This window comes from Protopterus annectens, chromosome 2.part0, assembly GCF_019279795.1.
Source record: "Protopterus annectens isolate FY-2018-M chromosome 2.part0, PAN1.0, whole genome shotgun sequence".
Lineage (NCBI taxonomy): Eukaryota > Metazoa > Chordata > Ceratodontiformes > Protopteridae > Protopterus > Protopterus annectens.
The window spans coordinates 825,367,043-825,380,922 of record NC_056728.1 but is presented as its reverse complement, the minus strand read 5'-3'; the positions used below and the strand labels follow the sequence as shown (position 1 = coordinate 825,380,922).

The following is a 13,880-nucleotide window of genomic DNA, read 5'->3' as shown; positions in this document are numbered from 1 at the left end:
ATTTGACTAAAAATAGGGTACTTAGCCACAGCCAACTCGAGACCACGTCGTATCTCTAGAAGCGGCAAACGAGATCTGGGGGCTTGGGTGTGGTGCATCCTGGGATAGAGGGGTTGGCCCAGCCAATCAGAGACTTCGTGCTAGTGTATCGGCCGAGTCGGAGCCGTTTCTCGGCTCCGAGCCCATCAGTTACGAATGTAGGCGAGATAGGATCGCATTACATCGTCTTTTACCACCATTTCAGAAACTAAATAGACAAGGCAGTTTTGTGATAGACATTTTCAAAAAGGGTCACTTTGTAACTTTGATAAATGCCATTGTATTTCTCAGCCTCCAATGAGCTTTCAAAAACTTAAAGTTAACATGCCAATTTGAACAGAAATGAAACTACCCAAGAAGAATCATTATGGTTTAAACCAATTCATATTTAACTTACGAGAACATAAAATTTTAGTAGCAGTATTTAATGTGTGTGCACAGTTAACAGTTCTAGTAAATTGTTCAGTAAATGCCACCGAAGGCCAGGAGGTGTCTCTAATCCACCGAACGTGTTCTCAGGACACAAAAGATTTCTTGCACAAATTCTAATCTGGAGTGAAGTGCAGTGGTTGACTTTATGGTGTCAGATTATGGCTGTGCCGGCAGCTGCAGGGGATCAGCGACAACGGTTTGCTGTCAAACTGTATTTTCTTCGTGAAGACGAGGCCTCTGGACAAAGTGGGGTTCAGGTCTTGCAGCAGACCCCCAACTTTTTGCTACTTGAAATGGATGTGCAGAACGAAAGCGCCGTGATAACTGGCACAGATGGTAAGGAGAAGGGGTGTGGGAAGTAAAACTCCGAAATGAGAAATCTGGACGATCAGTTGCACTGACAGGCTACTTCCTTATTTAGGCGAGAGCTCTTAATACTGGAATCACCAGCTGTAGCAACTGTATCCACCCACGTTTTACATGTCCATTTCCATACGAAATATCAATGTTTATGGGAGTGTTTTAGAACTGCTTTCTGTTATTTTTTAGGTTTGCCTGTAACAAGAACATTTCGTGCCTGTTTTCAGTTTAGGAACGTATAGCCTGATATTAGGATGGATTGGTTTAATTGTCAGCACTGACTGCTACTTTTCTTGTTTTAACAATTTACATTCTGATGATCTAGAAGCAGTATGTTTTAGGATGGGAATAGCGGTGGGCAAGCTCTTGGTTAGTGAGAAGCAACTGCCTTAAAGCACTTGTCTCTGCATGCATCTACCTTAGGATTCTGTGTTAAAATGTAGGTTCCCGTTTCCCAAGTAGAAGAAATCTTGTTAGTTTGCAGAATCAGTTTACAACCTGCCAGACGATAACAAACTGATGCACGATTGAAAGTGACGACCTGTAAGTGCACCCAGGAGACTTCACCAGAAGTCAATGCAAGGTATGCTGAGAGTCTGAGCGGCATGTCTGCAGAGTCTAAATAACCTAGCTGAGCATTTGTTAGTCTGCAGTCACATTTTAAGTGTACCTCATTACAAGGAATGTAATTTTAGCTAATGTCCATTGTTAATAATACTTAATCATATTAATTCAACAAAAGAACATTTAAGAACTATAAACAATACATTTTAACCATCCTGTGAACTTCCTAGTTGAGGATGTTAGTAAACTGTTACGAAGAGTCCCACGTTTTGCCTATATGTTCCACTTTATGAGAAAGATAGTTCTACATTTTGGCGATGGAAGGTTGACAGTTATGTCTCTGGCCTTTAAAAAGCGCAATGGAGAGTCAGAAAGAGGAACAGTTTTGTATTTTTCAAAACAGAACACTATGAAATAAAAAACGCAATGTAGATGTTGATAATTTTTTCTATATGTTTACACCATTTGTCTAATAATGTTTACATCCTTATACAAGTCTAATTTTATGAGGAAAATCAATAAGTCTATGAGGAGTAACACTAAAAAGTTATAAAAAAATCATAGCACTGTGCCATCATAGCAGTTGAGAGGTATACATGTAAACAAAGATTTCATTAAGCTAGCAATATCCATGAATACATTTTCATTTGCAAGTTATAGCTTAATTCATTATTATAATTTTGTTAAAATAGTTGTTACCCCAATGGGCAGATACTGTTTTTAATGGTGTAAATGCTGCAGTGCAGCTCTATAACAAGACGAGATTACTTAAAATTCTCTTCAGAAGTTAAAACAAAATTCAGTAGCAGGATTTACCACATTTTAAATTTGCATTTTCAACTTATATCAGGAAGGTGCATTTGTTGGAGGATAATTAGAAACCCAGGAATTATGACATTTCACAATAAACCTGGAAGGCCAATTATTCCCCCATAAAAGTACAACCCTTCCCCTTCGTAGATTAGCATATGCTTATCATTGTGATTTTGTGGAATGTTGGCTCCCTGGATCACCTTGAAAAAGAGCAACACATGTATGGATTGCAATTTGATACAAAAAATGCACTAACACAAGTAAGCATAATGTAAACAAACAAGTAAATTACAACTTGCTAGAAACCTAATGTCTCAGGAGGCTACTTTCTCTACGTACTGCAACACCTAGAGGTATAGATCATCACTAACAAAGATCCCCACTCTATGCTTTATGTAGTTTTTTTGAAGTAACTCTATAGATGTCTGTTGAAAACACAGATTCTCTATGTTGCATAATTTATGTGTAGGAGCAAGGGCAATTCCAGCACTCAGACCTCTTTTCTGGTAAGTGCCTAGTTGTAAACCTTTGTTACCCCCCTCCCCCACTGCTGTTTATTGTCTTACATTTAACTTGTATGCTGTCATAAAGATGTGATGGAGAAATGCTTGCTGGATCTCACGAGATACTAATATTTAACAATGTACATAAGATACCTTAACTATGTGGAAATATGTAAAACCCTTATTTTGTACACTGTGCAGTACAGACACAGAAATTAAGTTTGACCTTCAGAATATTTCATGATACAACTTTACATGCAATTTATAATACTAATCTATGCTATAGTACCTTAACATATTAACATAATTTACAGTTTTGTCTACAGTTACATGTAACTAAATTTAGAAGCTCAGTTTTAATATATAGAATAGTTGTATTGTGGAACAAATTACGTATTACTATAAGAAGCTTGAATACTTTTTAAAACAACTTAGTTAAATGGGTTGGTGACCTAGTGTATGAACCAAACCTGAAGGAGTTCAGCATTGGGAGTCTCTGGGACAGGAATCTATCCCACCAGCACATCCTATTTATCGTTGTGGTGAGGTTTAGATCCCTAGAACGTGTGGCTGTCGGGGAGTTGTTTTTTTTTTTAGGTGGAGCATGTCCATCAATTCTGGGTTGGACGTGGCCTTGTATGTCAGGGAGAGATCACCTCAGAGTAAGCGGTATGCAACCGAGTACAGCTGTAGTTTCTTCAGTCGAGCTGCATAGGGCATCTGTTTGAGACCAGTAATCTTCTTGGTGAGGTACTTCTGTGGTCTTTCCAGCTGTTGCAGTTGTCTTGTAAGGTACATCCCAAATGGGGCGTTGTACTCTATGATGGTTCTGATGAGTGATGAGTAGAGGGGCACAATAACCACTTTTGTTCTAGATGCGAACCCTTTTGTATGCTTTGGAACAGGATTCCAATCTACATTAGGCAGAGCCCTTCACTAACACTCTTCAAGAGAAACCTTGGCAAGTGGATGGGAAACAGAAAATTTACCCTGGGGATCACTGCAGTGGCTCTGCTGGATAGAGGCACAGGGAACTAATGGCTCTGCTGGACAGAAGCACAGGGAACTAATCTAAGGGGGCGGTGAAAGCCAATACATTCTGGCTAGGCTTATAGATGCCCTCGAGCAGATAACTTAGTACTTACCTATGAACCTATTGCTTGATGGCCGTATAACCTGAGCACATTAAGAAAGCATATGAAATTTATGAAACTTACAGTTTGGACATGACATTTTAACCTAAGAGACTGTACAAATGATCATAAAATAAATAATACAACTTTCTCTGCATTACAGAGTTGCTATATATAAGATCAAGTTTTACTGTTTAATTTCTCCTTGTCTTTTGGGTTTCTAATACCATGATGGGAATGGATCCCATTCCTAAGTGAGCCTATGATTAAAGTTCATGAAATTAGTATTGTTTCAATCTTTGATGTTAGCCAGAAGTGCACTTTGCAGCCCCTGCAATGTGCCCAGAACTGCCTCCTTCTGCAATTCATATGAAGTTACATGTATTGGTAACATATCTAAATATTAGATACCGGGTGCAAAGCAGAGTTCAGTTCAAACACTTCTGTTCAAAATCAGGTAAAAAACACTTCTGTTCAAAATCAGATAAAAACCAAATATGTAGAACGGAAATCCTTAGACAACAATCCACGAAATCCAGTAAAAGATATAGATATCTTTATTGCGTGCACATAAAACAGTTGGTTAGCGCTTTTGCTTATAGCTTCATCAGACCAATTGCAACTCTAGTGAACAAGTTTAAATACAGTCTATGGCGGGAAACGGCACAAGCCCTTAAAGGAATATTCTTAGAAAATATATATATTATTACATATACACCAAAAAACCCCATCCTATGAAACATCAAAGTACTCTCAAAATGCTTCATGCATGGATGCAACAACATTAAAATACATCAAACCAACATCAAATGTTATCGATCTCCTATAACCAAAAATAAATCTAAAACGATGTTATTTGATGACGTAATCCAAACAAAATAAAAACCTTTAATATACAATGACACAAATCCTACACTAACATAGTAATCATGTCACTAAAAAGGATAAGTAAACATTGATCTGTATAAATCAAAAACTCATCACAAGGATAAAATATTAAAAACTCAAATAATCTATATATGACAGCACAAGTATGCTAACTATAAAAAACTAGAGGAGACTGTCAATGTTCAGATCTTAAGTCTCCTCATCTTCAAGAATGGTTTTATAGGGACCTTACCATTCAAGCCGGGTAAAACATCAGCTCTTAACTTGATAATCCAAGTACTTTCTTTAGACTCTGTTAAATTGGAGACATCACCGCCTCTAGAAGTATCCCACAACTTCTCCATGATCCTAAACTTAAATATATGTGTAGAATCAGTCTCAGCAACATGTTTAGCCAGGGCATTTCGTAAACAGCCCTTCCTAATGTGATAGACGTGTTCCCGCATTCTATCTCTGAGGCATCTGTTAGTTTTGCCAACGTAGAATGCGGGACACGTTGTACAAGTGGCCAAATAGACCACATTGGTGGACATGCAGTCACCTCCTGCTCTCATATTAAAAACACCATATCCCAATGGGTGAACAAAAGCCACATTGGGGTCAATGTAGGAGCAAAAACTGCAATGACCACACGGAGCTGTATATTGACTGATGTCTAAACCCATCTCTCTCGAGGGCTTGGGATAACATAGCATTTTCTTAAGGCTCATCTTATTCCTGTATATGAACCTGGGTTTCTCACCAACTATTCGTTGCACCTCAGGGTCAACCGATAATACATGCCAATGTGCATTAATAGTATCCTTTATAGGTCCTATATCCTTAGTGTAAAGGATCGAGCATGGAATATTATTCAGCATGTTCGTGTCAGCAACATTATTAACATCTATTCCATTCGCAGACCCATCTGAAAAATAAGGTGCCGCTCTACCTAATCTGAGGTCTCCCACTTCAGTAAAACCCAGGCTCAGATCTCTGTCTGTGTATCCCCTCTGTCTAAATCTAATTGTAAGATCCTTGACTTCATGCACAAACTTAGAGTCATTGGGAGTGTATCTAGAAGCTCTCATTGCCTGGCCTCGTACTATATTCTTATAGACGAAGCCAGGATGCATGCTAGTGCGATGGAGTAGAGCATTCCTGTGACACGGTTTCCTAAACAGGCCAGTGTTAAAGATACCACCCTCCAATTTCTCAATATACACGTCCAAAAACGACACTCTATGCATAGAAAATTCCATAGTGAATGTTAAATAGCTCGTGCTGTCATTCAACTCCCTAACAAAGCTACATAGTTGTGCGTTGGATCCATTCCAAAGAAGGAATAAATCATCCACGAATCGCCAATAAAAACAGACATGTCTCTTATACAATTCATTACTAAACATTTCTTTAACCTCCCATTCAGCAATAACTAAGTTGGCGTAGCTATTGGCACATGAAGTGCCCATAGCTACGCCATCTTTTTGGAGGAACAACTTTTCAGTGAAACAAAAGATGTTGGATTCCAACACTACCTTCAATAACATCATAAGTAAATCAATGTCGTTCGATGTATAATCAGACACCCTCCTGAGGTAACTGTTTACCATGTCCATCCCTGCTTCATTTGGAATCATAGTGAACAGGGATTGGATATCCATGGTCACTAGTGTGTAATCAACCTCTATTGGAGTGGAGCCTAGAAAACCATACAGATCTAAAAGGAACTGTTTGGTATCTCGTAGTATAAATGGATTCCGATTCACTATAGGTCTAAATCTACTCTCCAGGAACATCGAGAGTGGCTCCGTGGACCAACCCCTCCCCGCTACTATCGGTCGTAGTGGTGGATGGATCCGATTCTTGTGGATCTTAGGGAGCCCTTGGATAACCGGAACCAATGGATGGATAACATGTAGGAAGTCAAATAGCTTATTGTCAATTACCTCTCTATGAAGCAAATCTAGTAGTAGGTCATATATTTGTTTACTGATATTGTGTACATGGTCAATAGTAACTGGTATGTAGAACTTCTCATCATGCAACATTGCCAACATGTCAGTATTATATCTGTCAATATCATATACTACCATGCCGCCTCCTTTATCTGCAGGTCTGACAATGATAGTAGAATTATTACACAGATCTTTTAAGGCCTTCCTCTGATTAAAATTCAAGTTATAAATCCTTCTATTATTTCTACCCCTATCATGTTTATAGTACATCTTGTATATATCGTCCTCAACAAGGATCTTACAATTAGATTTAGACAGAGGGGATACACAGACAGAGATCTGAGCCTGGGTTTTACTGAAGTGGGAGATCTCAGATTAGGTAGAGCGGCACCTTATTTTTCAGATGGGTCTGCGAATGGAATAGATGTTAATAATGTTGCTGACACGAACATGCTGAATAATATTTTTCAGATGGGTCTGCGAATGGAATAGATGTTAATAATGTTGCTGACACGAACATGCTGAATAATATTCCATGCTCGATCCTTTACACTAAGGACATAGGACCTATAAAGGATACTATTAATGCACATTGGCATGTATTATCGGTTGACCCTGAGGTGCAACGAATAGTTGGTGAGAAACCCAGGTTCATATACAGGAATAAGATGAGCCTTAAGAAAATGCTATGTTATCCCAAGCCCTCGAGAGAGATGGGTTTAGACATCAGTCAATATACAGCTCCGTGTGGTCATTGCAGTTTTTGCTCCTACATTGACCCCAATGTGGCTTTTGTTCACCCATTGGGATATGGTGTTTTTAATATGAGAGCAGGAGGTGACTGCATGTCCACCAATGTGGTCTATTTGGCCACTTGTACAACGTGTCCCGCATTCTACGTTGGCAAAACTAACAGATGCCTCAGAGATAGAATGCGGGAACACGTCTATCACATTAGGAAGGGCTGTTTACGAAACGCCCTGGCTAAACATGTTGCTGAGACTGATTCTACACATATATTTAAGTTTAGGATCATGGAGAAGTTGTGGGATACTTCTAGAGGCGGTGATGTCTCCAATTTAACAGAGTCTAAAGAAAGTACTTGGATTATCAAGTTAAGAGCCGATGTTTTACCCGGCTTGAATGGTAAGGTCCCTATAAAACCATTCTTGAAGATGAGGAGACTTAAGATCTGAACATTGACAGTCTCCTCTAGTTTTTTATAGTTAGTATACTTGTGCTGTCATATATAGATTCTTTGAGTTTTTAATATTTTATCCTTGTGATGAGTTTTTGATTTATACAGATCAATGTTTACTTATCCTATTTAGTGACATGATTACTATGTTAGTGTAGGATTTGTGTCATTGTATATTAAAGGTTTTTATTTTGTTTGGATTACGTCATCAAATAACATCGTTTTAGATTTATTTTTGGTTATAGGAAATCGATAACATCTGATGTTGGTTTGATGTATTTTAATGTTGTTGCATCCATGCATGAAGCATTTTGAGAGTACTTTGATGTTTCATAGGATGGGGTTTTTTGATGTACATGTAATAATATATATATTTTTTAAGAATATTCCTTTAAGGGCTTGTGCCGTTTCCCGCCATAGACTGTATTTAAACTTGTTCATTAGAGTTGCAATTGGTCTGATGAAGCTATAAGCGAAAGCGCTAACCAACTGTTTTATGTGCACGCAATAAAGATATCTATATCTTTTACTGGATTTCGTGGATTGTTGTCTAAGGATTTCCGTTCTACATATTTGGTTTTTATCTGATTTTGAACAGAAGTGTTTTTTACCTGATTTTGAACAGAAGTGTTTGAACTGAACTCTGCTTTGCACCCGGTATCTATTGTTTGACTTTATTTTTACTCTTGCTGTTTACTGGGTGCATTTACTCCGAGTAGACCTGTTTTTTACTTTTTCACATATCTAAATATGACTGTAAATTCATTTTAATACAACTGTAAATTCTTTTTCTTATGAGACCCATTGCTCCTAATACTATTGGAAATATCTGGATATCTTTTTTTCTTCCACATTGCTCTTGTTTTTGCCTTCAAATCTTGATATTTTACCACTTTGTTTTTCTCTGTACATAAGACACTATAATCTCTAGTTGTAGCAATTTCGATGATCAATGCTACCTTTGTTTTTTTCATGGACTGCTATATCTGTCTTTTTAAATTGTTGTTAATGGATGATCCCATGTGATGTGCACTTCAGCATTGTCTGTAATGCTTTGTGTCTCATTTCCAATGTTTTTTGGCTACATCTATATTGTGCTTGCACAATACCCAATGTAACAATCTTGCCGCATTATTGTGCCTTTCCGTGTACAGGCCCTCTACCAAGGGAATATCACACCTGGCAACAAGATCTGCAACTGTTTCATTCCTTTTTACAAAACCTACTTTTGTCTGTTTCTCCCACATGTTCAATGGTCTCTGTGAACCAACGTGCATGTTGTTCACTGTCCTGTGCTGCCATTAGTAACCTTTCACCCTTTGGTTTCAGCTCACTTCTCCTTAACCATTCTTGGGTCAAATCCTGACCAACATGGGGTTGGTCCAGGAGATCTCCACTATATTTATGGCTTTTCAGTATTTCTTTCCTTCTCATCTGATCCTTTTCCTTATAATTCTTTTGTTTGTTTTTTGGCATATTCATTTGCTGCCTGATTTTTGTCTACTCCTGAATTGATTTCCATTCCCACATGCCACCTGAATGCTTTTCCTAAACTAAGCAGGGAGGTCATCTTCTGTAAAACTTTCACTATGTTTGTTTCTGATGAGGTCAGCTGACACCTATGCAGTCCCACAATTGTAGTCTGTACATGTAATCAGTTTCAAGGAGGCCCATACCTCCTTTAGAGTGTGAATATATATATAATCTTGGTATACACTGATTTTTATATATCTTTTGATAAGCATGAAGCATTTTTTTTGTTTTTCTGTCTAGCTGATCCAATACATTTTTGGGGCCCGTCAATCACACCAAAAATGTAAGATAAAACAGGAAGAGCAAATTAGTTTATAGCTTGGACATTATTCTTCTGAAGGTTTCCTTACTGAGTTTTTTTCAAATTTGTTCATCTTTAATTGCTAATCCTTCATCAGTTCCCAAATATTCATACACTCCCTCCTCAAGTTCCTTTGTATCACATTCGTGTCATAGATTAATATTCTCTTGGTGCTGTAATTTTCCTGCTTTAAATGTTGCTGACAAACTATGCAGTTGTAATTCATCCATAAAAAGTGAACTGAGAAATCTTTAAGCAGTTTTCTGGGATCCAAATTGTAAACAAGACCTCATCCATTAATTAAACAACTTAATGGTTTAAGAGCAAGATAAAACAACAGTGGAGACAAAGATCACCCTGGAATATCCCCTTTTGAATTTCCATTTGTTATGACTTAATTGGAGAGTGGTTTGCCACTGTTTCATGGTCACTGTAATGGTATTGATCAATGTAGGATGTATGTTTATACATCTGTAAGTACGAACGTGGGATACTGTTAATTTTTGTTTTTTTTTGTAATCTATCCATGCCATACTAAGATTCTTCCTCTTTTTAATATTCTCCATTATGGCTTTCTTTATCAACAACTGATCCTTTGTTCCATATGACTTTCTTTGTTACCCTCTTGTTCTACTGCCATGATTGAATTTTCTTATAAATGACTATAAAGTCTATCTGCATCAGTTCCAGCATATAGTTTGTACATTGTTAGAAGGTAATTAACCTGGTTGATGTCTGTTCAGGATGTGCATATAAGTAGTTCTTACTCAAGGGTAAATGTTTCTGCAAAGATGTTAATATGTTTAGCCAGAAGTTAATTAATGCATCTGGGCCTGGGGTTTTCCATTTTGCAGCTTTTCTTAATTTTCTTTCAGTTTCTCTGGCAGTTACTTCATCCCATTTCATACCCTGTACATTTGAAGTCCTTGCTGTTTCTTTTATTTTTTATATCCATTTAGCATCTTTGTTATGCTCCACATGGTCTTCTTAAATATTTTTTCCAAAATGTGTCTGTTTTTTTGGTGGTGTTTCTATTCCTTTTGCTTTCTTTTCCAGTTCTCTGTAAAACTGTTTGGGTCATCAATGAATTGTGTATTTTCTAATCTTCCTTTATATTTAAATGCATATCTTAAACATTTGTCTGCCTGCGCTGATATCTTTAATTTATTATTTGCAATAGCATATGGTAGGTCTTTCTACTTTCTAAGTATTTTTGTTGCTTTATTCCCTGTTCTAACAGACACTTCCAGTCTTAATTGCTTTATAGTTTTTTCTATTCAGTACTTCCATGATTGCATTTTATTTCTTCTCTTCCTTTCCCTTATTACTTTGAATTTTTATTGTAAGATTTGTATCTGTTATTAGTTTAGCTGCACAGTAATATATCCTATTTACTTATGTTATATCACATGAATTTCTGTTGATAGTATTGATTACTGTGTTCATCTGTTTTATCCTACGTCTAACATTTTGGGTCTTATTTGCTTTCTGTAATCTTTTTTTTTTAATTTATCTTAATTTGCCTATCCATCTTTATTAAATCAAGCAACTAATTTTTCTACCCTTAGATAATTTTCTTCTAAACTGAGGGCACATCCTTTGCTTTCTGTTTCCTGTTGGCATTCTACAGAAAGTTCCAGAACATCTTCCTGTGACATATCCTCTTCAGCTACATCCTGCGTCATCTATTGCTCCTTCATATGGGAAGTCATTGAGCCATCACTCCATAATATTACCTGCATCAGAGTTGCCAGTGTTTCCTGCTCCTTCCCGTGATGCGCGACTCCAGGTGATCTGTAGTACCAGTTTCCTGCTGCAGGCTCCAGAGCATCATCATCTGGCAAGTGATCAGATGCTTCCTGTTCCACCTGTTTCTCCTTAATTTGGGAGCTCAGGACTACCATCATGCTGTGATGTTACCTGAGTTGGATTTTCTATACTAAATCCTTCACTTTGCAGGTATTCCATAAATTCAGTTTCTATTTGTTTAACTTCTACTTTACAGATATTCTGTTCTGCATTCCCCTTTGTGTTCTTATTTTTTGTATTGTGTATTTTTCCATATCTGGATGCCTTTGTCTGTATTTCTGTTCAAATATCTTCAGATGATTTTTGTATTGATTAGTTTGGCTTTGTCCTTTACATGAATATTGCATCATATCAGAACTATTTTTCTTTCCAATGTCCATATTTCTTTTATTTTTATACCTTTCAAAAATCTCTGTGTTTTGTTCTTTATATATTCACACTTCCTCTGTCACTTCCTTTTCAAGGTAGCTCACAGTTTCCTTGTATGTGTATAGCTTTTCATGGATTTGCTATACTAATGAACATAAATTTTTATTTGAAGCTTTTGACAGTTTTTCTTGTGCATGTATTTTTCTTTCCTCTAATTTCTGTATTAATCTTTTTGAATATTTTGTGTCTGAAAATTCTGGGATTTTTGCATAATAGTAACAATGCATGATTTCTTCTTTATCCTTAATAGTTCGCTCTATCACCTTTATGGCAGTTTTTTGTACTGTGAGTTTTTGTGTTGTGGACAATTACTTCCTTCTACAACAAGGGGGGGGGGGGCATACTCCCTGTGAGCCTAGCCTAGCCCCATTGTGGGAATGATTTCAAGTCTTGAGGATTCTAAATTGTCACTTTTTCCAGTCTTGGTGCCAGTGGGCCTACCACTATTGGATATGTATTTTTTTAATCCTTGCACTTGTGTATCCAACTGTGTTTTTCATTTTTTAAGCTAACTCTGTCCATGATACATGCTGTAAAAATTACAGTCTATATAGCCATGTCATCTTGGTGAGATTTTGTGAAAATAGGGACCACCACTTGAAGGAGCTCAACAAGACTTACGGATGAATTCAGTTTCAGTTTCCTTTTCTTGATGATTTTGCTTTCTCTCCATTTGGACCCATTTTACTCTGTGTAACCTGTCCTGTGCTGTTGTAGTTACCCAGCTCTGAACATCTTCTTTATCCAACTCTGATGTCTTCTGATTGGCATGCATGTCGCCATTAAGAAGATAAGGGGAAACATAGCAAGATAGTGGGGGAAAAAGTATATTATTTTCTGGGCAATACAGAACTAACCATCCTGTCTCACTGTGTAATAATTGCCCATCCTCAACATACTCAACATACATGTTCTTGTGATATAAGAAGAGGCGATGCAAAAAAAAATAAATAAATAAAATAACTGTTGCAATTAGGAGTTTTATTTCTGCAAACTATGGTGTAGGTATGAAATTCCAATACCAGAGACTATAACGTTTTGCTATATTATTAAGGGTCTACTTCTAAATGTTCAGCTTTCAAAATGTTGACTCTCTTATGGTCGAGACCAGAAGATCGACTTATTGAAAATTCGAACCGTTTAAATGGAGATCACTGTACAGCACGGAACAGTATATTTACTGTTTTCCTCACTCTAGTGTGATCTTGGAGTTGGTATATTTAATTACCAGGGGGTGTGGAGGGGTGCAGATAAAAAAAAAAAAAAAAAAAAAAAAATATATATATATATATATATATATATATATATATATTTTTTTTTTTATCTAAATTTTGCACGTGGGTTATGTCCTTTTATGCAGCATACTTAAATATTGACATCTGTTTCATAGACACCATTTAGTCAACAGAAACAGGCAATTGACATGTGTACAATGTCAAAGGGTAATATGCTCTTTCCCTGGGGATTGTGTGATCTCGGAGCTATTATACATATTATACATAATTAGCAGGGAGTGATGGGTGCAGCTCCCCATATGGCCAATTGCCCAATGCAAACAGGCTTCTGGTTTGGCCTGCTCAGAGTAGTTAATTTCCTTTTTTCAGTATTTTTACATCAACATTACGGAAACCGATATTTTGGGGTTCAGGCACCTAGGCAGCGAGACATTTCCCTGTGATACATTTGACTGGGGACACATGGCTGAAGTGATATTCATCTGCAGAGAAATATGGCTGTTAGCATATTCCCTGTGGGCAAAGAGAAGCACACACTGCCATGCTCACAGCTTTAATAACTAAATGTATGGTGGCAGAATAAGTAATGAGTGTTGTGCTCAGTGTACAGTACATACTTATATAACTACAACATGTACAAGTGTGCTACAGCATGGAGGAAATCCTGCAGGATACTGTAGTCACATCTATGCTCCAGTATGTGTTT

General features: G+C 37.2%; 1 protein-coding gene across 1 annotated transcript in view; it reads left to right on the top strand.

Annotated features, from left to right (window-relative positions):
* The first annotated feature begins 582 nt into the window (after positions 1-582).
* The window catches only part of CARM1 (coactivator associated arginine methyltransferase 1), a 1,187,823-nt gene continuing 1,174,525 nt past the window's right edge, over positions 583-13,880 (top strand). Inside the window, exon 1 of the mRNA XM_044061097.1 lies at positions 583-807. Coding sequence (XP_043917032.1) covers positions 630-807 — 178 coding nt within the window. The 5' untranslated portion in view covers positions 583-629. The remainder of the gene's footprint in view (positions 808-13,880) is intronic.